Below are 26264 nucleotides of genomic sequence, written 5' to 3'. Positions count from 1 at the left end.
GCTGGAACACCCAGCTGCCGACCTGACACATCCCCTTGGACATGTGCTGGGCCTGTCCACCTGAACAGGACCGAGGCCCAGATCCCAGCCTCCCCCGACCCGGCTACCTTCGTCACAGCAGGAAGCAGACCCCAGCCTTGAGCTGCTCCCGGACCGCCCCGCCCCGCAGCCTACGCCCAGCGCGCCGGCCCGTCTTGCTGCCACGGCCGGTACCTCCGAAGGGCTACTCCCCTCCCTTCCGCAGGTCTTTGCTCGAACGCCACCCTCCTGGAGACCCTTGCTGGCCACCCCGTTTAAAAATTATGATTCCCCTCCTTGTTTGGCAACTCGGGTACCCTTGGTTTCCTTTCCCTGCTTATTACCATCTGACAGGCTGTGGTGACTGAAAAATACGTCCATGAATTCTTTAAGCCTCCTCCCTTCAAGAGGCAGAGGGCAATTCTTCCCTGACCCCGTGAGGGAGGGCAGGATCAGAACACAGCTCACTCAATGATCAGAACGCAGTGAAGGCAAAGGTGTGCAGCTCCCGAGACAGCGGCATGAAAGGCCTCTCCCCCGCGCTCTCGCAGAGGGAGTTCTGAGGAAAGCCAGCCCCATGAAGAGGTCCACACGGCACGGACCGGGGCCCTCTCGCCAACAGCCAGGTGAGGGAGTCTGAAGGCGTGCCACCCAGCCCCAGGGGAGCCTGCTGGTGGCGGCGACCTCAGGAGGCCCTGAGCCGGGCCCATTCCGCTAAGATGCTCCCACATGCACACGAACTGTGGACTATTAAATGTCCACTGTGAAGCCACTAAGCTTTGCAGTGATTGGCTATGTAGCAGTAGACAGAGAATACACACAGCATATTTTATTTTACTTTCCATTCACTGCTGCCTCTCTCTTCTCACTAGGGTGTGCATGTTGGGGGTGTGTGTGTGCAGGCATTTTGTCTGTTTTTAATTCTCTGCTGGAGCCCTAGGTCTGAGGATGCCTGGCCCAAACTAGCTGCTCACTGAATATGGGAGCTCAAAATACAGAGACGTATATAAAAAATACATGCCGTGAAACGGACAAAAATATGAAGGCAGTTGAACTTCCAAATGAGAATTCTTCTCACTACAAGACGATGAGTATGTGTGTTCGTTTACTCTTAAGGACGACCTCAAACCTGTGCTAATCAGCGCTGTGCTGTGCCTTACAGCAGGGCACGTTATCAAAATTTGTTCTTAAAAAAAAAGCTTGTCTTAAAAGTAAACTCTTAGCCAGTAAAAGGAAAAAGGGGGGAGGGGACGAGAGAAAGCGACCCATCAAGCTTTGTTTCAAAACAGTCTCGGAACCATAGGGTGAGGAGGCAAGTATCTCACAGAGCGCAGGCCCCGGGATAGGGGGCGGGGCGGGGGCGGGGGCCCTTGCCTTGGAAGGCTCGTCGCGCAGCGCTGCCAGCCGGCCTTTCTGGGGGCGTCGCAACACCGCACTGCTGCTGAAGGAGTCCGAGGGCCCGTCTGCCACGGGGAACCTGAAATCTGGGACGCTGCCCAAGTGGGGTCGCCTGAAACACGGGGGAAGAAAAAGGTCATTATTAGGAGAAAAGTGACCTCACTTTGTTGGCCAAGCCAGAACCTGTCAACTTGGAAAATAAGTGATGTCACAGGAAAAGGTCACCCAGGAGGGCACCGCTCTCCCGCTCCAACAGCAACCCACCGCCTGCCCCACCAGCTGGAAAACTTCCACATCCGGGAAAACCAGTGCAGACACGAGACATGCAGGTGACAGCGACGGAATCCAGCTGTCTGCGGTGTACAGGGGTCTGTGGTCCACCTGGGAACCGGCCCTCAGGTCAAGGTGTTGGGCCCGGCACCTGCTCTGCTTCTTCCTTGACATCCACACCTCCCCTCTGGCCTTCAGCTGTTCTCTCCTTTCCTGTTTGGGCCAAGATCCCCAGTGTGAAGCCCATCAATCACAAACACTCCTCTACCTGGAACACCGTCTATACCGCTCACAGCGCCTCAGACAAACCAGCAGCAGAAACCCCTCTGAACCACGGCTTAGAGCTTAGATGGACTGGTGTTTCCGAATCGAAAGTAGAGTCCTGGGTGTAATTAGATTAACGATCAAGACTCTAGGCTGAAGAAGTCCCAGAACAGGTGGTTGGGGCCCTGAGCATGACGACAGAAACCTGGCGTGGGTGTCAGAAGACACCCCGGTCAGTGGAGGCGCGGCCCAGCCTTGACCGTGGGCCCACCTGCACCGCGGGCCCAGCCCAGGAGCTGCTCGGCCCTTGTCTCTGGGAAGAAGGGTGGCGCCTTCATTTGCAGGAGTCCTGAAATCCGGGAAACAGACTCCATTCCCCTGAGGAGAGTAAGCGCTCCTCACACCCCCTGCAGAGCGGGCCAGGACCATGTGCTAGCTCAGCCTCCTCTGGTGCACGCACTGCTCGACATTTTTAAAAGAAACGTCTTCAAGTGTTGCATAGGATTTATCCCTTGTTTGCAGGAGATCAAAGTCTGGAATCTCCCTTGAACCGCAACTGTCTCTCCCATCCCCTCTGGCCTCATTCCTAAGGAAACTGCTCCTTCTTTCTCAGCATGACTTCTACCCAACTGCTTGGGGGCCACAGCACACTTCGAAATCGGGTGAAAGCTACGACACAAAATCCCACACGTGCTTTTGGTGGCAGGCGGATCCTCTTAAGTCCACAAACGCCCCCGGGTTCTGTCGCCCCGCGGCAGTCATTTCCCAGTCTCCTTACGGAGCCCACCCACCATCTTTCTCCCCCACTCGTCAACCGAGGCTGGCTTTCCTCCCAGAAGATCTCAGACACAAGGTGACCGATTTCACTGTGAAGTCCTGCCAAACAAGCCGAGCCTGCCCTTCCTACGAGCCATCTTTTTAGTCCTCCCTCCGCACCCCGAGGCCCCACTCCCCACCTGCTGTGATCCGTCTTTTCCCATTTCTACAGCTCCCGACCACCTCTCTGCTAAGCCACTTGACGTTACACCTCTAGAGCTGCCTCCTTGAAACATCCCCTCCCGCAGTACCCAGCCCACTGTCTTCAGAGCACAGAGTCTGCCTACAGCCCCTGCTGCGCCATCAGAGCAGAGCCTCCCACCCCGCCGCCCCCCTGCGCCATCAGAGCACAGACCCCCCCCCCCCGCGCCATCAGAGCACAGAGCCCCCCCTCCACCCCCCTGCTCCATCAGAGCACAGAGCCCCTGCCGCCCCCCTGCACCATCAGAGCACAGAGCCCCCCCCCACGCCCCTGCGCCATCAGAGCACAGAGACCCCCCCGCCCCCCTGCACCATCAGAGCACAGAGCCCCCCCCCACACGCCCCTGCGCCATCAGAGCACAGAGCCCCCCCTCCACCCCCCTGAGCCATCAGAGCACAGAGCCCCCCCCCACGCCCCTGCGCCATCAGAGCACAGAGCCCCCCCCTCCACCCCCCTGCGCCAGAGCACAGAGCCCCCCCTCCACCCCCCTGCGCCATCAGAGCACAGAGCGCCCCCCCCCACGCCATCAAAGTACAGAGCCCCCCCCCCGCCCCCCTGCACCATCAGAGCAAGAGCTGCTTCCTCGTCCTTCACTTGCACTGTCACACATGGCTCTGGTGACCATGCCCAAGGCTTCTCCACTGAAAACCCCCCCAACTGTGCCAGCCCTTCGGTTCTGGCACCTGCGCCCCCTTCATTACTCAAAGTCCCAGAAGAGTAACAGGCTGTGTCCACCTCCTCCTCCTCCAGGTACCCGCACGGTCCTCCTCACACTCGCCTCATCTACCCCGTAAGCAGGGGTCTGCCTCCACCTCTGACCTCACCCTAGAGGCCCTTAGCCAGCAAGTCCAGCGATGCCGCCGTCCCGGTCTTCCTCCACCCCCCCACCCCTCCGTCTGTGAGCACACACACTCTCCTTGAAATTCTACCCCCCCCGGTGGTTTTGGAGACAGGGAAAGTTTCTGGCTCTGCCTCTATCTTCCTTGATTTCTCTTTTTTTCTAGAAGGAGGTTCAGCAGGGACCCTAGACCCTGATGGTCCCCTACGTTTGCAAATGCAGAAATATTTGCATAGGCTCCAAACTGTCTCCTAAATCACGATTCAGGCAGGAGTCTCTTTCCTACAGATGAATGAATGTCACCAGTTAAGCTCTTCAATAACTTTTGCTAAAGTTTAACTCTCACTTGATGACCATTTTCCACAAAGAAAGCAAAGAAAAATTTCAATAGCTTAATAAGAATTATTGCCCCTATAATGACAAGTAAGAAAAAAATCAGGATGCTGAGTAATTTGCTCAGCTCATTCACAAGCCAGGTGATTCCTCCCAAGGCAGCCAACGCCACGTCATGTCTCAGTAAATTTTAAAATGACTGCAAGTCGTTAACCTTCTGCGATTCTGAAGAAACACCAGTGTCACAGTCTGTCAGGTCCCTCAGATGAATACACCCAAATATTAACGAGCCACCCCCCCCCTTCCAAACCGCCTCCTGTGGTTTTGAGTCTTGTCAGTAATGTGACTGCCACTCTCCCAGGTACCGAGTTCTAACCTTAGGAATGATGTTTTACTCTTCCATCTAGCCTGCCACTAAGCTACAGGCTCCTTGAGGCGCGACCAAGAGCTATACCCACCCAGTTATACTGTCCACACAGCCATGACACGCCCCTGTATACACACGACAGTGCTGAGCAGAGCTGTGACCTGGGGAACGTCCTACCCGTGGTGTAGGGGAGCCCCTCTCAGCCCCGTCTGGTCCAGTTCAGCTCTCAAGGCTTCCAGGGTTAGTACGAGCTGATCCTACAAAACAGCAAATGACATAACACTGCACCTATTGCTTTCAGGATGTAAAATGACTTGCATCAAAATGTGCTCAAATGCTGAACAAAACCATAACAGGTTACATTAGCAGTTATAAATTCCAAACATTTTAATTCTGAGAAAATTTTCTCCTAGAGTCCTATAGCAAACATAAACACTCAGACCAGTATTAACTTTATAAAACGTAGTGAACAAAAAGTTACATCTTGGTCATAGAAAAGCTCTCAGAAGAGAAACACCAAGCCATTAACAATAATGAATTCTGAGAGAAGCTGAACTTGGGGCAGGGGTGGGGGACACACACGCAGGATTCACTCTCCATCGCACTCGCTCCTCTGCATTGCTTTTAGCTGTCTACACCAAGCTCACATCCACTCACGTGCCATCTCTACTCCCAACGTCACTTCCTCACAGGGCAAAGCAACAAGGCAGACTGCCAGAGTTTCTGAGTCAATGGACAGCCTTCCTGCTCTGCGCTGTGGGCCACAGCTGCCAGTCGCCTCACGTGGCTACTGAGCACGCCTGAGATGGGCCACCCCAAAGCGCCAAGTGCTGTGGCCAGAAACCACACCGCAGGTTTCAAAGACCCAAGGCGGAGAGAAGAACGTAAAGTAGCTCATTCGTTTTTAGAGCAATTATACGATAACATTCTGACTACATTAGGTAAAATACAATAAAATTAACTTCACCTGTTTCTTTCTACTGTTTTAAACGTGGCTACTAGGAAATTTTAGATTACATATGTGGCTCTTATTATCTTTCTGATGGAAGGCACTGTTCCACATGAAAGGCTCCTGCTTTGTTTCAGCTTTCAAATGAACCCAGAAAGGACTCAGAATTCTGAACCACACGCACCTGCTGGACTCTAAATCCATCTAAACTGCAAACGCGCTCCACATACAAATCCAGGAGTGCTGTATATGTTATAGCAGCGGCCTAGCCATAAAGAAAGTGTAACTCAACTTCTGCTGAACAGCTGTAGTAATTATAATAACAGTGAACCCAGCTCAATTCAGCTCTTAACAGATTTCTAAACAATCTAGAGATTGAAGCACCTTATCATGTTGCATTTCTTCTAATTGCTTTTTTGCATTTTCAACTTCTCGTAGGAGGGAATTCTGAAAAAGATATAAATAGCCTTTTAGTGTTAATTCTTAAAAATGTTCCATGTACTACAGGATGGCTACAGCTGTTTCAAACAGTAAAGCACCGCGGGAAGGAATGGGCCACGTGAACGTACTAATGGGCAGATCACGCTCCCAGAGTAAAATGCCAGCCACGAGGCCAGATGACAACTTTTGATAATAACTTGTACATATAAAATTTCCTTCTTCACTGACTGATTTTCTAGATATAAGGAGGTCAAGTTCCTAGGGTAAGTTAAACTGGTTTATACCGGCTTTCAGCTTTTGCAGTTCAGTGGTCACTCGGGAAACCGGCACAAGTTTCACATGCAAAATTCAAACCTGAGACAAAAATATTCCTACCTTAGGGCTGGCCCGCAGATCAAGGAGGAAGTGAGGTAACTGCCCTATGTGGTCTCTAGTAATGCATTTCATCATGGGTTTTGTGTAAAATAAAATGTGCCACATAATTAGTAGTAATCACTGGTCTCTCCCAAACAAGCATCACCCCAGGTGCCAATCTCAGGGAAGATTCTTGGGCCTCATCTTTAGGGCACTGGTGCAGTCAGGACAGGTTTTTTATCAAACCTGAACCAAAGTGTCGCCCATCAGAGCTTCTCTGACATAGATTCTCGGCTACTCCTTTACTCTGGTTACAGCTAAAGTAGTTCCATGATGAGAGTAGCAAGAGCCCGGGCTTAGACATTTTCCAAACCAAATGAAAAGAGAGAAGGCTGGAGTTGGAATATGAGAACGCTTGTTTTTAGATGGTTAAATCTTTTATATTACATCACACACAAGAGACAGAAATAAACTTCTAATGCAAGAGCAATGAAGGGGTGAGGGTGGACCTAGAAAATTCTAGCGCAGGGGCTGATAAACTCGGCCCGTCAGCCAGATCCGGCTCACTGCCGGCTCCTCTAAGTTTCAGTGGCACACGACCACGTCCATTCCTTTACGGATTGCCTGTGGTTGCTTTCATGCTACTTAATTGATCAGCATGAACTTCTTCTACTCAATTACTCACAATGAGTAAACGCCTACGATATTTACTACGTGGTTGGGCCTCTATGGAAACAGTTCTCCAACTCTTGTTCTGGAGAGTAAGAACGATAGGCAATTTCCCATACGCACAGCCTGGGCAAGGACATAACCACTGGCGCCCCTTTTGCAAAGGGGCCTTCAGGGACGTTGTGCTAGCACACCTTATCTTCCAGAGCTGCCATTCTCTCTTTAAGATGAAGCTGAAGCCTCTCGTTAGATTCTGAAAGAAGCTTGTCAACAGTGTCTGATAAACGTTTATTGTGTTCTTCATTCATCTTTTCTCTCTGCCTTGCCTGAAACAGGAAAAACGAAAACTTATAAACTTCAAGAACAAGTATGGTCATTGTTTTAAAAGCACCAAGGAGCGACGACGTGGCCGGCCTGTGCCCTGGCTCCCCAGGCTGCCCCTCCCACCGCCGTCTCCGGCGGACTCTGCACCGTCACCAGAACCCACTCGGTCACCAGAGCTGACTGCAGGTGCAGAGAAAGGTCCCTCCCACTGCTTCTGTTCAACACGGCGCCCAGGGGGCCTCATTAGTGTCACCAGCCATTAGCTGTCAGATGGACTCAGGGAGCAGATTTATATGCAGAAAACAAGCATATTTTAAAGGGGATCAGCTTACATACACACTGGAGGGGGAACTTCCCAGCATGTAAACAGAAGCTTGAATCTGGATTAAGGGGGTAAAATGAATTCAACTTATAAAGCAAAAGGTAAAAAATTTCATTTTGGGAAAAAAACCAGTGGAGATAGACTTTCACATGTTTTTCTTTATACTCTTAACATCACCTGAATTCTTTGTAATGATAATTTATACTAAAAAACTAGAAATAATTACCGCAAGTAATTTTTAAATGTAATAAAATTGGTAAGTCTGTGTTTTATAAAACTAGCATCAACTTCATGGTTTCAAAAGCTTATTTTCACCCTACACCCTGAACGAACACAGACGAAAAGGGGAGGGGACACAGAGTGCTGACAGACAGCACACGTCAGGGCGGGTCCCCTCGGCGGGTCTCCCTTTTCTCCTAGATTGTTGGAAGCACTAAGTACAAAGCGCTCAGAACCACGCCCAAAACACAGCAGCCACCATCATCTAGAAGAGACCCAGCTCACCGTACGATAAGGCTGTCAGCATTCAATTTTTTTTTTAAATTAATTAATTAATTAATTAATTTATTTTGGCTGCGTTGGGTCTTTGTTGCTGCGTGTGGGCTTTCTCTAGCCGCGGCGAGCGGGGGCTACTCTTGGTTGCGACGCGCGGGCTTCTCACTGCGGTGGCTCCTCTTGTTGCGGAGCGCAGGCTTCAGTGGTCGTGGCACGCGGGCTCAGTAGTTGTGGCACAAGGGCTTAGTTGCTCCGCGGCACGTGGGATCTTCCCAGACCAGGGCTCGAACCCGTGTCACCTGCACTGGCAGGTGGGTTCTTAACCACTGCGCCACCAGGGAAGTCCCTCAAATATTTTTAAAGCAAAACCACTTAAAAGTTTGCTTTGAATTGCCTTAGTCATAAACAGCATCCCTATCTCAACGAGTTCTGGAAATAATGAAGTGCACCCCTCAAGCGGTGAGAGTCGAATACTCTCTGCCTAAGAGGGGAGGGCGTGTGCCTGTGTCGGGGGCAGGGGCGCCTGGCATGCGGATCTCTTGATGGGAGGCAGACGCTTTCCTTCCTGAAAGCTCACGTTTGATGCTCTGCAGTCCAGGCCCAGGAACGCCGCTTCCTGTTGGTGACAATATTGATGTCGCACGCCTGGATCTGGGGCCACCACTCGCTCTATTTCCTGGATGTTCCATCTCGCCGTGTGACCAACTCTTCCAGGAAAACTCTCTCAGGACTCAGCTGACGTGAGCCTCCACCACCACACTTTCCTGATGCTCCTTTTTATCCCAGCTCAACTACGGTTTTCCTCCTGCTCAGGAACGGCCATCCCTACGTCTACCTTTGTGTCTGGAACAATACTTTGGGATTCAGGACAGAGATCAGGCCCGTGACCTGAATCTGGGACTCCAGTGCCACACCCCAGGCAAGCAGACCCAACACCTGGGACGCTGTGCCTTAAATTCCATGGGCACCCCGGGCTGGCACCTCAGGCTTGTTTGAGGGGGGCCTGTAAGGTCCCACCTGTACCTGGAGCCGCTCCCACAACAGGCTGGTCAGAGCGGCAGGCAGCCCCCGCCCCCCGACACACCGCCTGCGGGCAACCACGTGGTGGGCGCACCGACCAGCAGACAGCGCGCAGATGAGGCCACGCACTGAATACGCTCGGCAGGTAGGGGGGCGGGGAGCAGCAGAGAAAGGGGGCGCCGTGCGCTGCTCGAGCCGCGTCCCCCACGTCCCCCGGGTCCCGGCGCGGCGCTCGGCCTCTCCGCCCGGACACGTACCCGCTGCAGCTCCTGATGCTTCTCCTCCAACTGTGCCTCCATCTGGCGCAGCCTCTCCTCGATGTTGCCGTGTCTCTCTTCGGCCTGTCAGCAAAGAATGGTGTCAATTCAGCTCACAGCTGCCCCTTCCTGACAACACGCGGGAACGACCGCAGCAGCAGCAAGCAGGGCGCGCTCTGTGGGACTCCGCGCCCCGTGCTCCGTGGAAGGCACGCGCTGGCATCTGCTCACACGTCCTGCGCGGCCTCATGCGTGACACTGCGAGGCAATCCACCCTCTCGGGCAGGTGACCGGGGCGTGACTGGCGCTGGCGATCGACTTGTGAGAGAAGACGTGCTCCCCCCACCCCAGGGCCCACACCCGTGGGCTGTGTTTCCGCCCCAGCCTCAGACTGCTTTGGGTGAGTCAGCATGGGAAGCGGGAAGCGGCAAGCACAGTAAGAGCTATGTACACGTTCTACCTTCCTAAGCTGGGAAGTGAGTTCGAACAGTTTAGCTTCCTTAGTGGCAGAGTTTCCAGAAGACAAAAGGTCAGACTACAAGGCCGACCAGGGACAGGAGAGATGACAGGGGAGAAAAGAAACCGAGACTTTAAATGCAGATCACGAAGGAAAAAGAGTGCTTCTGTTACAGCTGTCAGCAATGAACTCGCTCTAAGGAAGGTCTGTGAGCACCTGACGCCATCTGCCCACCCTGGGTCTGCCCGGCCCCCTCAGCAGCTCACTGAGCTCCAGGCAGGCAACACAAAACTCCTGACGGATGCGCCAGCACAGGCCAGGGCCCGCGCCTCCATGCCTGGCCAGTGCCTACTGGCAGTGCAGGACCGTGCCTTAAAGGCTGGGCCGTTGGCTGGTCGTGCGCCTCCTCCCCCCGTGTGGATGAGCCGCCCCCACCGCCGCTGCATCACCCGGACACCGCCTCTCATCTGCCGGCTCTCCGGGGACGGTGAGGACCGTGAGGGCAGGGACCGGGTCTTGCACATGCCCCACCATGATTTGTTGAACCAGCGAATGAATAAAGACTCAAAAACTTGTTTATTACAAAGTTACTTTGGCGGTCTTCAAAAGAGAATGGGGTTTTCCTATGTCTGAGAAAAACTAGCCTGCTCTTACACAAAGCTTCTATCCTAACCTTGGAGTTGCTGACTTAAGTAGCTCCAAGCAGCAGTGACTCTGAGCTGAAGCACCCTGGGGACACACAAAACACATCTGACAAAACTGGAGGGAAAATAACGTAGCGATGACACAAAAGCAGGGATAACGTCTGACATTCAAAACTGTTCCAGTCTCAAACAGCACAGCACTGAAAACAAGTCTGAGCTGCTTGGTGGATTTAGGTGCCCTGACAAGACCACAACGATAAGGAGCATGAACAAATCATCCTCAAGGCCAAACTCTGGCGTCTGGCCCGCGAGGAGACCCAGGGCAGCACCTTGGAGAGCGCGGCCACCCGCTGGGCCAGCTCCGCCTCCACCTCGGGGAGCGTCTCCGCTCTCCGCAGGGTCTGCTGCAGCTTCTGCTCAGCCAGCTCCAGGCGTTCTTGCAACTGGCGGTTCTTATCCTCCGTCTACACAGGGAGAGCAAAGCGTCAAAACGGGGCAAATGGCTCAGCCATTTCCATTTTTAATAGTCTACTAAATTAGTTCTGATGGAAGCACAGCTGTTTTGGCAGCTGCTTCACAGTGAATATTTTCTTTCTGTGAAGAGCGCACACCCACTTTCTTGGGCTTGATTTCAATGTGCAAAACACCTCTTGCCAAAGTATCTGCTCTTCCTAAATACCCCCAAAGAAGTCTTAAAACACACACACGCACACACACACACACACACACAAGTTCCTATACGTTAAAGCAAACCCGTTTTCTGTAGGAGCTTATTTATTCTTACTGACAAGTTAAGGAAAGAAGGGTTCAGTACTAACGCTTCTTAAAACATCGTCAGAATCATCATTTGAAGGGAACCCTACTGACAACAGGCTGCCACGGGCACGTAAGCCAAAACACAGCTTTCATCTCCTTTGAAACCCAGACCTGCTAAGAGTGCGCCTAAGGGAATACTGGTCAAGTTTTAGCTTTGTAAACGTAGGGTCATTCTTTTAGAAAATCCTCTTACTCTGAAAAATTTTCAATGTAGAAAATTTAGACAGATTTTTCTTTCTTTAAAAAAGGGAAAATGTTAAAACATCTATAAGCTCAGTTCCTGAGAGGTTAACACTTGTTTCCATGCAGCTTTCTTCTGTTTTCTGTGTGCATATATCTCTATGTACATATACAAACAAGAGATTATGCTTTAAAACCCTCAGAAAATAACAGCACATGGTACGTAGTATTTTCTGATCTGCCTTTTAAAGTCATTAATTTGAACATTTTAATGCTCTTAATTAGCATTCCACACTGTAAATTTTAATGGCTTTCTAGTATTTTATTTTTATTTTGGGGCCAATGATGCACTTCATAACACACCAGACAAACTCAGTTTGTTTTTCAGAAGCCAGGTTTGGTTCCCTGGTTAACTCTTGGTTATCTGAGACCACAGAGAAACAGGAGCAAGTGAGGCTACCCAGACCACAGGAGGCACAAACCTCACCACTCAGACTGCGTCTCTCCATCTGCCATTTACCACACCGACCCCAGTTACCAACAGGCAGCCAGCTGCCTTGAAGTTCTTCGCCACTCTCTGCTCTTTTGGTAAAAATGCTAACAAGCAACAAAAGAGTCAGGAGTGTAGCTCCACAAAATGGTTAAACCAAATCCTAAAAAATGAAAACCTGTAAATTGCAGTCACCCACAATTTTTTAACAATTTACTTTATTCTAGTACAGTTGATTTACAATGTACACCACACTTCTGAACATAATATTCTAAGATCATAAAAACTTTACGCTGGGACTTGATTTCCAACGTGGAAGTCACAGGAAAAGGTCTTCCCCCCTTCATTAGTAATTAATTAATAAAAGCCAGGCAAAATTTGATAAAAACCACTACCTGTCGATGCATAGACTCCTTATTTGCAATTTCATTTTCCAGTTTATCGTTGAGGTCGTGCACAGAGGTGGCTTCACGCTGTGCTGCGAGGTAGCGTTTCTCTAGAGTAGTGACTCTCTCTTCCATGTCTTCCTTCTGGGCCATGGCCTACATCGGGCATTTCAGAGGGAGAGAAGGGAAGTAACCAATACGTAACACACGGGTGCACTCAGAGAGAGAATAAACTGGGCTGAATCCTAAGTTTCAAATCAAATATAAAATTACTGTCCTCAAAATTAAATTGATAGACATGCCAGTTTTCTCCGATGTGAATGAAAACGCACCTACCTCAAATATCATAAATATTCACCAAGTAATTAGCACTCATCTGTCTTTTTTATTTTTTTATTTTAATATTTATTTATTTATTTATTTTGACTGCGCTGGGTTTAAGTTGCGAAATGCAGGATCTTTGTTGCGGCACGTGAACTCTTAGTTGCGGTGTGCAGGATCTAGTTCCCTGACCAGGGATCGAACCTGGGCCCCCTGAATTGGGAGCACGGAGTCTTACCCACTGGCCCACCAGGGAAATTCCAGCACTCATCTGTCTTAATGCTATGTCTGGCCACTCAGTTTACCAAGCTCATCCTTTTCTACATAGTATTACCAAAAAAAAAAAAAAAAAAGTATAATAAAATATCCTGTTACTGCAAGAATTCCAGGAGGGGAAGGTATCTGCCAGGAAGACAGGACCTCTGTTTGGCTCACGGTACAGGTGGGCTGCACCCACAACTGGGAGCAGCCTCTCAACAGATACAACATTGAGATATGTGCCTCATTTTCTTGGGTAAAAGTTGGATGAAATCTCATCCAATTACCACAGAATTAAAGTAATAATATTAACAAATGGAAACAGAACTCAAAGTTTAATACAACTGGGGACTTCCCTGGTGGCCCAGTGGTTAGGAATCTGCCTGCCAGTGCAGGGGACGTGGGTTTGATCCCTGGTCCGGGAAGATCCCACGTGCCGTGGAGCAACTAAGCCCGTGCGCCACAACTACCGAGCCTGAGAGCCACAACTACTGAGCCTGCGAGCCACAACTGAGCCCACGCGCCACAACTACTGAGCCTGTGCTCTAGAGCCTGCGAGCCACAACTACTGAGCCTGCGCTCTAGAGCCTGCGAGCCACAACTACTGAGCCTGTGTGCCACAACTACTGAAGCCCGCGCACATAGAGCCCGTGCTCCACAACAAGAGAAGCCACCGCAATGAGAAGCCCATGCACCACAACAAGAGTAGCCCCCGCTCGCCAAAACTAAAGAAAGCCCGCAACGAAGACCCAATGCAGCCAAAAATAAATAAAATTGAAAACAAACAAACAAAAAAAGTTTAATACAACTGGAAGCAGCCTTCTAAAGCCTAATTCTTCTAAAGCAAAATTATATTACATAGTATCAAACGCTGAAACTAGGACCTGAACTTTCTGCTACTGCAATTCCTGTCCCCCAGCTAAAAATCCGCTTCAGGTCCCTCCCTGTTCACTAAGTAACCAATATTAGCAAAGTCTTAATATTAAAAGTGGCAAGTCTTAAAAATTTTTTTTCAAAATTCTCTGCATATTAAACTCTGCCACTTCACCTCCTCCTGTTGCCAAAGAATAATGTAAATCGGTTATATAAATACATGCAAATATTTGTTTTGAATTCTTACATAAAATTACTCACACCAAGCTACTAAACAGAAAGTACACCTGTTCTACATACACGTGAAAGGGGTTCTCTCTGCGGTGGTCTCACAGGGTGGCGGGGGAGTGGGTAGGAGCTGTCTGTTTACAAAGGAGAGGCTACGCTAACAGGAGGAGGAGCCAGAGAAGCACCCAGCGTTCATTTGCCTTTACAGTGACAGCTAGCTAGTTTCTCAGAAATCATGACACACGCAGAAACGTCTGCCAGAAACGCACACATTTCCACGTTATTTTTTACAGCATGAGCCTGATGACCCAAGTGTGAACAAATGCCACTCTGTCTGACCACCAATATCAATATCGTACATTCCCCTCAAGGAGCGGAACATCAGAAAACTAGAAACACAGCCAATAATGCCGCCCTGGCAGAGCCCACAGCCCATGCTCGTGTCTCTCTGAGAGAACTAGCACCACAGATGTAACCGCACTCGCTCAAGTGTATCAGAAGGAAATCTGAGCATTATCAGGATACGTTCGACAGCCTAGAACTTATAGAAATGAGGAGTCCACACCCAGGGCATTACAGTCACAGCAGCACAGTAGGAGAGGCCGGCTTCGTGTCCGTTCTGCTGCCAAAGGACCAGCTGGACCAGGCCTCCCTTACCTTTAAAGACCTTGACACAGAAATAGGGAAGCAGCCAGTCAAAGTCTCAGGGCACTGTTCTGTTTTGCTCTTACTTATACAGTCATCCAAAGGTTGAAGTAACTGGGAGAATAAGAGACAAACCAAAACAGCCCACACGTCCAACCCCATGACAACACTGACATGGCGACTGTCACTCACTTCACGGACATCTCGCTGCAATTTTGTGTTCATTTCCTCAGATTTGATGAGGTCTTTTCTGGCCGTGTCCAGATCTTCCTCCAGCTCTGTCACGTGACTAGACAGGGCGGCCAGGCGCTCCTTCATCTGGCTCTGCTCTCTTGACTGCTTGTCTATGATTTCCTGGAGCTCGATCACTTTAGCCAGGTCTTCCTCGTGGCTTAGAGAACCATCAGAAGATCTCTAATGGGGGGAAAGAACCCTTAAACAGCCTTGTTTGATGAGGGAGGAAATAAACCACTTCTGGGAAATCGGTAAGGTCAAAGCTGCCTTCTGCACGCTGTGGGTTCACATGACTCTCTCGGCCGCTCAGGCCGAAGCGGTGCGTTGGCGACAGGTTCCCAACACGCGTGCACAGACTGGACGGGTGAGACGAGAACCAGACCGAGGGGACCAGGGACTTGCCTTTCCGTTCGCACTCGGCGTGTTCTCCTGCTCGTGGTTTATGTCAAGCACCCCGTCCGTTAGTGTCTTTTTCTGGTTATTCTGCTCTTTAAGAATCATTAGCTAAAACCAAAAAATTGAATGAGAGTAAAGAAATAAGTAAAGGCAGCAAAACTCCATTTGGAAAAACACAACTGAAAAGAAAATACATGGTGATGTTATCCATTCTGAATATAACCAGGTCACTAAAGTCAGAATTTACCTTCTACTGGAGACATGGGTACTTAAAAGAGATTCTGCAACTCTGAAATAAAAGTCTAGTTTACTAATCATTAAAATGACCCAGATGGGCTGGTCCTCAATCAGAAAGATAAATAACATCTGACATCTACTACTACAATCTTCATACTTTTTTAAAATGAAGGGATTAAGAATTAGGAACCCTCAGTTGAAACTGTATGACGATTTATCAAGCTTACCTCTTTATGTGTGGCACCTAATTCTTCTTCTAACAAACTACACCTTTCAAGTGCTACTCGTAACCGTTCTCTCACCTGAAAAGAAAAGGGATTCAGTTAGTGTGTGTGTGTATATATGTTAATTTAATTCTTACTGCATAGCTATCCTAATAGACTGTTAGTGTAATATAACATAATAGAATACCTTTAATGTCTTTCGTTGATCTTAATGTCAAGAAAACCTGCTTGCTAATAGCTTTAAACTTTAAGTTTGAGAAAAAATTTCACCCTAAATAAATTCTATTACCCAATTCTTAACAGCCAGTTGATACACAGAATATAATACACCTTGAGACATTTATGCCAACTAATACTTTTTAACCATATAGAACTCTGGCTTCTTATAGAAAAACTGTGTTTACAAGAATTCAAGAAGCTCAAAAGTCAACTGAAGTTGCACAAACACCTGCGTTGTCCGCCAAATAGCGCAGCACGTGCACAAACCCGGAACTGCCGTGTGGCGGCGGTACCTTCTCATCCAGGGCTTTGTGGTGCTCGAATAAGGACTTGAGCGCTTTGAGCACTTCCACCTCGCTGGACACGCCTGCTGGGGACTGCGCCTGCCGCTTCACCACCGTCATCCTGAGGGACCGCTCGTGCCGCGAGACCAGGCACTCCAGGTGTTCCAGCAGCAGCTGCACGGCAAGGCCAAGGTGAGCACGGTTTACGGAGCACTTGCAATCTCATATTTGAATCTGGGGCAAATAACTCCTTTCAATCTCACACTAAAGCCAAAACCGTGCGAAGACAGGTCTGAAATCCCTCCGGTCCCGTCTAAAGTCAGAGAGAACTTCCCTGGTGGTCCAGGGGTTAGGACTCAGCGCTTCCACTGCAGGGAGCGTGGGTTCGATCTCTGTTCAGGGAACTAAGACCACCCCCACCACCCTTGCCATGCGGCGTGGCCAAAAAATAATAAATAAATAAATAAAGTTAGAGAAATTCCCCCTCGAATGTATTAAAATTGCATTAACTCTCATCATAAATTTCAAGCAAGGTATGAGAACCCTGAACTGATCAACCTCAGTCCACTCAGTGGGAAAATGTCGAAAATGTGTTTAAAAACAGACAGAGTGGATCATCTTTTGAGTTTAAAGACAGCAACACGAGCCCAGTCGTGACCCCGAGGCAAATGTTAACCCAGAGAATCCCCTACTAACCCTGGTGTTGTTCCTTTCCGCTTTCAGTTCAGCGATTTCTTCTTCTCTTTCAAGGAGCTGTTCCCTGCATACATTTAGTTCTTTAGTAAGTGCTGCAAACTCCTAGAAAACAGTTAAATAAGTAAATAGACATAAATATAAATACAAAAGAGAGCGAGAGAGAGTCTCTAAAGACCAATTCCCATCAAGCCTCTCCAGGCTTCACACAAAGGCAACTCCCGCCCTAAGGTAAGCGGGACCTCTCTGACCCTCCAGAGAACGAGGGGTCCACCGACCAGCCCAAGACCACACAGAACACCGTAACTCTGACCAACCTTCACCCCTCCACCCCTGACCCTGGCACGCACATGGCGGGGAAGGGAATCCAAGCCTGCCTTCTCAAGATCCAGGGAAGTCCAAGATATTTTCCTGAACATAAATCCTAATACCAAAGTGGATAAAGATATTTTTAAATGACTCACAGACATATGACCTAGAACCACTGGGGAGAGTAAAGAAAAAAGGTCTAGAAGGCCACCAGGCTTTGGAGTGTCCCCCGGAAAAAAGGCTAACAGTACCCCAAGGCCAGTCTGTTAGCCTGACCCCACTGAAGTCATCCAGCCAGTCAATAAACTGGTTAAAATGGTAAATTTATGTCATATATATTTTACCACAATTTACACAGGTGCGCGCGCACACACACGTATACACGGTGCTCTCTGGAGACAAGGCTGCTCCTGAGAGCATCAATCAGCTACAGAATGTGAACAACTCTTTACTTCAGTACTTCAGCGCAGACCTGCAAACACGAAGACATCCCAGTAACGCTGGAGAGAAAATAATCCAATGTGTCTTCAAACCTGACAAAGATTCTGAAGATACATCTTCAGAGACCTGGCCGGCAGCATCGGCACTGGGCTTTATGGCTGGGAAGCAGGGAGGGCGGGGCAGCCACGTGGACTATGTCTCCTCTCCATGCCCTCCCAGCAAGCTCGTTTCCCTTCCTGAGTTTCTGAGATTTCTTTCAGATGTGCCCATGTTAATTATACTGAATAGCTGATTCCTCTGGTAAATAACTAGCTGACTGTCAGATCATCTAATGCCTAACATCAGGGAGAGGTTTCCTTCTAATTACTAAGATCCTGTATGAGAAACACTCTTCCTGCTACAGGTGAGAGAAAGCCTGACTCAGACTAGCCTAGGCTGAGAGGCAGTTACTACACGTGAGGGTCAAAGGCAGGGCTGGCTCTAAGCTTGTCTGAATTCAGGGCCCTGGATTTTTCTTTGATCACACCGTCCCCCTTTGCACTGCAATCTGAGTCAGTTTCATGAAGAAAATGCCAATTCACTAAATCTGTCTTTGATTATGTCCAGTCCAAAGTTTATCGTCCTAACATTTTTTTCACTGACTAGATTTCAAATTGTTTTTTGGCCAGGCCCTCCTGCTCTTGTTTCATTTTTGTCTCTTCTTGTCTTATGATTTCTAGTTGCTTTTCATGGATGTTAGCTCAGGTCTGAAGCATCTGAAGCACACTTCTTTGACAGTTTTGCCAGGTCCCATCCGCGAATCTCAGATGGAGTAAAGGCACGGCGGCGTAAGGAGCTGGCTCTGGGAGGGTCTCTCAGTGTGAGATCTTCGTGTTGTGGGACCTGGGTTCCAGCTCCCCTCGAGTAGGAGGTGATGTTGTTGGTGCCGACCTCCCCCCACCCAGCCTAGGGTCCTGTGGTTGCCCCTCTGAGCCTCCCAAGGCCTCAGGCCAGAACTACGTTTCCATGGTGACCGAGCGCCCCTGGCGCCTGTTTCCATTACAGTGCAGATCCTCTTAGAGAACCAACCACCAGACAGGGCCGTGCCTTCCAGGTATTGCTTTCTACCCTCCCCGGGCCCACAACTTCCTATAAAGCCCCCATGTATAGAGGGCAGTTGGCCTCTATACACTGAGGCCAATCCCAGCTTCAGAAAGTGAGTCTGAATCTAGTTCTAATTCGCCTCAACACTTTGGTTCCTATCACCGTAACCCACGGGAGCCATGTCTCCTGTGCCCCCACCAGCTCAGGGCCTGGAGCACCGCAGGCCAGGGCATCAAGCCAGCTCAAGCTCCCCACACTGGGTATCCCATTTCTATCCTTAAGGGTATTTTTCTTTTTTGGGGGCCTGGCCATATTTTCTGGTTCATGTTTCTCTGTTTAAATTTATCTTTTCGCTGCTGGGTCTGGAGAAGAGATATGTCAAAGCATGAGTTTATGCTGCCATCCTAACTGGAAGTCACAATGCATCCGAGAAATGGCTGCGCACCTAGTCTGGCTGAACACCGGGAGGCGAGCCTGACCGCCACCCGGGCGCTCCTACAGAACAGACAGGCAAGCGAGCAACGACCCCCGTGCAGTCCGTGCTCTGCATGAGAGTCCCCCAGGCCACCGTGGAGCAGAGTGGAAGCCACCTCGGATGGGAGGTGGGCGCACGTGTCCACGGGCTGGCTGCCGGGATGGCGCCTGCACTGAGTGGCAAGCAGGACCCAGCTGTCCAGCTGGCAAGAGCCTCATCACGAAAGTACAGGCACTGGAGGTGGAGAAGGGCATCCGCAGGCAGGAGAAAGGTGAGGCTGGAGGTGGGCAGAGGCTAGACTGTGACGGTCCCGCGCACCCGTAAGGCGTCTGTGCTTCATCCTGAAGGCTCTGGGAGCTGTCTATGTACAGACTTTGAGGGCCCTGAACAGGGAAGGGGCAAGACTGCTCAAAGTTCCAGGCAGTGCCTGACGCAAAGGATGTGCTCAAAATGGGTTTGCCGGGTAAACAAAGGTCCCCGGGAGCAGGGCCGAAGCTGGGCTGGAGCAGGTTAAAAGAGTGAAAAACCAGCTGAGGCCACAGCAAGAACCCCGGGGAGAAGCGAGGGTCTGACCCGAGACCAAGACTAGAGAGACGCAGAACATAAAAGAATTCTCAGGGCGAAACGCAAGGATCCCATGTGCCCCCTGCTGTGGCCGTCATCAGCTTCCAAAGGGTCCTCTGGATGCTGTGTTCAGAAGAGCCTGTAAGAGGGTGAGGCCACATGTGGGGAGGCAGCCTGGCGTTGGGACAGTGCAGGAAGGGCCAGGCGAGTGAGCACACCGCGGGGGGCTGGGGGGCAGGGCGCGCTGGAGAGTAGAGCCAGCAGGATTTGCTGACAGATCCAACAAGTCGGAGAGAAAGAAGGGTCCAGGACGACCCCAAGGGTTCTGGCAGGAGCGAGGGAAGGATGCAGGCCCCACTCCCTGAGAGGGAAAGTCTACGGGAAGAGCGGGCTTGGAAGGGCGGTCTACAAGCTCAGTTTCGGACGAGCTTAACGGGAGAGGTTCTAAGGCTGTCAGGCGGAGCTGCACCTCCTGGTCTGGACCTCTCGGGGATGCTGGCCGAGGTGGGAGAGGGATCTCATTCCACGCGGACCAACAAGGCACTGAGTGTGGGCGATATACGATGAGGCTTGAGCCCTGTGAGAAGCTAACGCTGGACGGCTGGGAAACGAGAGGCGTCAGCAAGGGTGGCCGGGGAGGGCCAGGAGGGAAGGGGAACACCTCGGAGCCCGGTGCTCCGGAAGCAGTGGTCACCAGGGTCAGCAGCTGCTGGGAGCGGGAGTCATCTGACCGGCCCCTGGTGGGTGGGTCTGCTGAAATGGAGGCCAGCGGTGACCATGACCAGAGCAGGTCGGGGGCCCTGGCAGGGCCGACAGCCTGGCTGGACAGAGGGCGACAGAGGATGGGAGGAGGAGGAGGAGGAGGACGGCAGTGAGCACACACTCATTCTTCTGAGGGACTCTGAGTTCAGAGCAGAAGGGAAATAGGGCAGGGGTTAAAGGACACCCGGGGTCAAGAAAGCCCTGCCGCAGGAGGGGACGGGGGGCTCGCATGCTGACGGCCAGAAGCCAGGGGAGAGGTGGGAGCCAATGGCCACCACCCGAGCAGCCGAGAGCAGATCAGTCAGCTGGGCCCGTGCAGAGGGTGCCTTTCCCGGGGCGCCCAGCTCACCCACAGTCAAGGGAAAGGCAGTCGAATACGTAGGCACAGATCCAGACACACAGGGAGATGTGTGGTGGGAATTTCTGCAAGTCCTCTTCTAATTTCTTCCAAACTCTCTGAGAAAACAGATGCCTTTGCATTGAGTGGAAGGGTGCATGCGGTGCACTGGGGAGGGGAGGAGGGGAGGGCACCAAGTAGCCACTGAGCAGAGAGGGGGTCGGACACCAGTACCATGACCGTGGGCACCTGGGTCCACTGCAGGCTGCCAGCGACACCCACGGACGGGGAACGGACTTAACGGGAGCAGGTTTCCGAGTACGGTGAGGTAGGGTGTGGTGTGTGTGTATGTGTGAGTGTGATGATAATGGACCACGGAATTTCCGTGGGTAAAGACGACAGGGGAGACGTGGGAAGGGCGAAGGACCACAACAAGGTGGTAGGGTCGCAGCCTGTGGCCCCAGCAGGGTTGAATTTCAGTGTTTTATTTTTCAAAGTCCTACTATCTATCATGAATACATTTCACTGCCTTTAAATGAAATATGGCATCAAAGCATAACAAGCGCACACTGCAAGTCTGTGGGGGGGGGGCGGGGGTGGGAGGAGCTTGAAAACTCCAATACACGCTGGCTACGAGGAATTAGCGATTCACAGATTCACCCACCTTGGAAATAGAAGGGACCACCATCTAGCCCCACTTCCATATGCAAGCCTTTTTCCATATTCACTTTTCCTTTAACTCTTTCATCACCAGAAGCAAGCCTATGCCTTTTACATACAAAGTTTCCTTAAGTTTTTCCTAATAGCTCCAAACTGTCTTCATTCACCTATTAAGAGAATATTTAATTCCCATCATTTTGGCTAAATGTAAGTGTTTCTTACAATAAATTCAACAGCTAAAACCATTCTATGATATACTGCTTTGAATATGGTAGAAAACAAATTTACAGAACTTCACAATTATTTTTACTCCTTAAAGAAAAACCTTTCTCTTTGCTCAAAAGAATTCAACTGAAAAAGTATCAAAGCAAATTTAAACTTAGGAGTTTAGATAAACATTAGACAGGAAATTCCAAAGTTTAAGATTCCAAAAGCATGTTCATATGTGCACTGTGTTTGTATTATCATTGCAGAAAAAACTAGTAGAGCCTGAATAAATCCCAAATATGTGCAATAAACGATCTACTCTTCTACCATGATAGGAACCTAATTGTCAGCATCTAAATTTTTTTCTCTTTAGAAAAAAATGTTTGTTTAAAAAGTACTGTAAGCCAGTTAAAAGTGACATTCTATTTACTGTAATTAAAGTTTGAAGTATTCTTTGAAACTGAACAGATACAACAATCACTGGAATATTTTCAGTTTAAAATATAAGTCTGCACAATACAGATTGGTATTTCCATTTGACATTTTCTAGGACTGAGACGAGCGGTCAACCACTAAAATCAATTTAAGAACTTGATTTCACATAATGTTTGAAAATGCCGATACTTATCATTTCTGGATCTAGATAAAAGGATCAGATTACATGAACCAGACATGACTGAACAACGCCCATGATCAAGAGACTTTCCTGGTGGCGCAGTGGTTAAGAATCCGCCTGCCAATGGACACGGGTTCAAGCCCTGCTCCAGGAAGATCCCACATGCCACAGAGCAACTAAGCCCGTGTGCCACCTACTGAGCCTGCGCTCTAGAGCCCTCGAGCTATAACTACTGAGCCCATGCGCCACAACTGCTGAGCCTGCATTCTACAGCCCGCAAGCCACACCTACTGAGCCCACGCGCCTAAAGCCCGTGCTCCACAACAAGAGAAGCCACCGCAATGAGAAGCCCGCACGCTGCAATGAAGAGTAGCCCCCGCTCGCCGCAACTAGAGAAAGCCCACGTGCAGCAACGAAGACTCAACACAGCCAAAAATAAATAAATAAAAATAAACCAATTTATTAAAAAAAAAAAAGTAAGTCCTATGGATCAGATGCAACATTTGGTTCTAGAAGCGATGACCATTCTCTCTTCCCAGACACCAAGGGAAGTGGGAAGCAGCAGGGTCTGGTCACTTCCTACCCTCACGTGGTCCCGACCCCCTTCCCGTGTTCTTTACCTGACCACCCGTGTTACAGTTCTACATCTTCTATTCTCTATAATCTCCACCAATAGCTCTGTTTTATTTTTAAGTTACGTTTCATTATTTTTGCTAACCTGCTGAAACAAGACTAAAGCTTCGCTGGAGGCAAAAAGTATATGTCCTCTTACTGTAGGGATACGAAGTATAATAAAGAATGGAAATGGGGTCTAATTTTTAGCAAACCAAAATGAACACCTGTAAAACTGACTTGCAGAACTGACTTAGTTTATCTTCTGACAGAAGCTATTGATATTTGCCACAGTCTTATGTTTAAAAGCATGTCAAATTTTGAACTGAAAGAAAATTAGAAGTTTATACATTAAAATGAATCAGCAAATCATATTTGAAACTCTAATGTGTTGATTAAAATATGCTTGGAAAGGTTATGTATAACTATCTATTTATACTGCGACCTAATGATGGGAGAAGAAGGACAGAGGGACACTCAGAAGGAAAAAAGACAAACTTTACACCTTTGCAAAATCTGAGTCATGAACTCACTAGCCATATTTAAAGCCGTGAATGCAATAGCACTGGATTTTCAATCACTGATCATTTGCAAGCAACAGAGCAAAATGCATAAGCAGTTCAAAAGTCCCAATATATCTGATTTATTTTTTCTCGTTTCTAAGAATAGATACTGACAAAATTTATGCTCATACTTAGCATTTGGCAATTAAGCAATCGAGATTGTATACTGTGAACCTAACAAAACATGGCGCAGAGCAGCATTGCAATGCGATCTCAATTTGGTTAAAAGCAAACACAAACTTGTATTTCTTATATAAAATATAGATGGACACCCACCAAACTGCTAATGCAGATTATCCACTATGGATGGGAAAGTGGGCTGGAAATGAGTCTTTCTTTTTAACTTATATTCCTGTTTAATTTCAATTAAGTACGTACTCGCTTTGTTTTTAAAAAAAAAAAAAAAAAAAAAAAGACCAGGGACTTCCCTGACAGTCCAGTGGTTAGGACTCAGTGCTTTCACTGCCGGGACCTGGGTTCAATCCCTGGTCAGGGAACTAAGATCCCACAAGCCATGTGGCGCAGCCAAAAAAATAATAATAATAAATTTAAAAATTAAAATAAAAAGAATGAAATCATTAGCCCAACTTATTTAAAAAAAAAAAAAAAGGCCAATCTTCACTTCCTTTTTCCTTTCTAAACAATGTTAAAACTACAGGGCACGAGCAGAATACAGGCCGCCTACGTGGACGTAACCTGTCCAGATACTTGCCCCCAAAGTCACCGTATCTCAGTCTCTAATTCTTTCTTCTGCTCTCCTACTCACCACTGCGAGGCGGCCTCAGCCTCCAGCCTCACTGAACGAGCTCTGGCTGACACACCAGCACCACCCTGGTCTCCACTGAACCCAGTCCAGCTTCAGGGCTCACCTAACCCGTCCTACGGGGGAGCATCTGACCCCTCCTTCCCACTTTCCTCCCCCTTGTCCTGGTCCCTTGTTCTCTGCTCATCTCATAACGGCTGGTGCTCCTGGGGCTCTGCCCGAGGTCCCCTGTTCACCCTACACACCATGCCTGTCTGACCTGTGTCAGGCTTCCACCCCCGACGCTGGGCCACTGTCCAACTGCCCACCATGCACCTCCACTCGGCTGTCTTCCAGGACTTCATCATCTTCCTCCTGGCCCCCAGAGTAGAGGAGACCACGTGGCCTCCCTCCTTTTCCTCCATGTTTGCCAACTGCTGGGCCTGCTAATTCGACCTCACATTTGGATCTCCTAGACTGGCCGCTGCCGCCGCCTCCTCCGCCTGGGCTGCTGTGCCTCTCTGCCCCAAAGAAACCCAGACCCATTAGGAGTCACTCCGAGTTACCCCTTGCCTCCAACCTCCGGCAGCCACCAGTCTGCTTTCTGTCTCTAGGCACTTGCCTATTCTGGATGTTCCACACATACGGACTTGTACAATATTTATCCTCTTGTGTCTGGATTCTTTCACTCAGTGTAATGTTTTCAAGGTTCATCCATGTTGCAGTGTGTGTCAGTGCTTCATTCATTTTTGTGCCTCAATAATAATTCCATTATGTGGATGTAGCACATTTTGTTTATCCATTCACTGGTTAATGGACATCTGGGTTGCTTGTGCTTTCTAACTATCATGAATAACGCTACTATGAACATTCCTGCACAAGTTTTTATGTGGATTTATACTTTGGTTTGTGGGCATACCAAGCAGTAGACATATTTCTTCACAATGTAAATGAGTGAATTGTTCCATTTCTGTTTCTAAATTCCAATTTAAATATCCAGCTATCTTAGCCATCACTCCTTTCTTCTCTGGAATGTATTTTCTTTTAGGCAAAAATTGGGATTCCCTCATGGACAGTAATTATAAGTTTTGCTTCACATATTTTTATCTTTCTGCTAAAGACCAAACCAAAATGTTTCTGGTTGTTATTAGCATTTCAGTATTTAAACACACATCATTTCTTACAATTAGTCAAGACAATCTGAAAAATAAATGCACATGTGTATTTCAAAACAACCTGAAATATAAGTATGAATGCATATTTCATATGTTTTAGAAACAAGTGTATAATGTTAGTGAAATATCACAGGCGAAAACATTCTAATTAAATTTAAAAAACTGAGCCTGAGGGTTGAGGTAGAATCAAACCAATGAAGCAAAAAAATCAAGGGCAGAAATCCTTCATTCAAATAGGAGTGAGTACCTTCTGAGTTCTAAAACACTGGAAAATAACAAAATGAGAACACAATGTGAAGTATGTTAACATCCAGTTTATATTTATATAATGTTTCAAACTTCCCAATAAAGCCGGTTATGTGGTTTTCAGCACTACTCATGCTTACTAGAGTATAAAGCAGTTTTCATCTTCAAATATTTCATTTCATAGATCTATGCATGTGCCAAGACATTACTGAATCATAAAGCAACTGTCTTCAAAGTATGAGACCAGAAACTGCCTGTCTGACCTTGACTGTCTAAACCATCATTAGGAACAGCGTAAAGTCCATATTTCCACAGAGATGTTTCTTTTCAGCTGTAACAAACTCTTAAAAAACAGTAATAGCAGCAGCAATGGAAGGGGGCTTAGGACAGAGCTTTTTTAACACAAACCTTCAAAAAATATATATATTTTTGAAACAGTAATAAAGGTATACATAAGAAAAGTCTCCCTTCCAGCCCAGTTTGCTCTTCCACACAATAGGTAATTAAAGTCATGGGTTTCTTGCTTATCTAGAATTTTATATATATATAT

The 26264-nt window shown here is 48.7% G+C and overlaps 1 protein-coding gene across 5 annotated transcripts in view; it reads right to left on the bottom strand.

The window, feature by feature from the left end:
• The window catches only part of PPFIA1 (PTPRF interacting protein alpha 1), a 95445-nt gene that overhangs the window by 39075 nt on the left and 30106 nt on the right, over window positions 1-26264 (bottom strand). For 4 of the 5 annotated variants that reach the window (XM_036859630.1, XM_036859631.1, XM_036859632.1 and 1 more), the window contains exons 3-14: window positions 16926-17027; window positions 16239-16403; window positions 15730-15804; window positions 15272-15373; window positions 14828-15049; window positions 12320-12466; window positions 10768-10902; window positions 9338-9421; window positions 7114-7245; window positions 5840-5902; window positions 4684-4763; window positions 1393-1528 (exon numbers count right to left, since the gene is read on the bottom strand). In XM_036859630.1, the coding sequence (XP_036715525.1) occupies window positions 1393-1528; window positions 4684-4763; window positions 5840-5902; window positions 7114-7245; window positions 9338-9421; window positions 10768-10902; window positions 12320-12466; window positions 14828-15049; window positions 15272-15373; window positions 15730-15804; window positions 16239-16403; window positions 16926-17027 (1443 nt within the window). Of the gene's footprint in view, window positions 1-1392; window positions 1529-4683; window positions 4764-5839; window positions 5903-7113; window positions 7246-8637; window positions 8677-9337; window positions 9422-9797; window positions 9873-10767; window positions 10903-12319; window positions 12467-14827; window positions 15050-15271; window positions 15374-15729; window positions 15805-16238; window positions 16404-16925; window positions 17028-26264 lie in introns of all 5 variants that reach the window. The other variant, XM_036859629.1, reaches the window with a different exon arrangement.

The sequence above is a fragment of the Balaenoptera musculus genome, chromosome 8 (assembly GCF_009873245.2).
Source record: "Balaenoptera musculus isolate JJ_BM4_2016_0621 chromosome 8, mBalMus1.pri.v3, whole genome shotgun sequence".
Lineage (NCBI taxonomy): Eukaryota > Metazoa > Chordata > Mammalia > Artiodactyla > Balaenopteridae > Balaenoptera > Balaenoptera musculus.
This window is presented reverse-complemented; position numbering and strand designations above follow the sequence as displayed.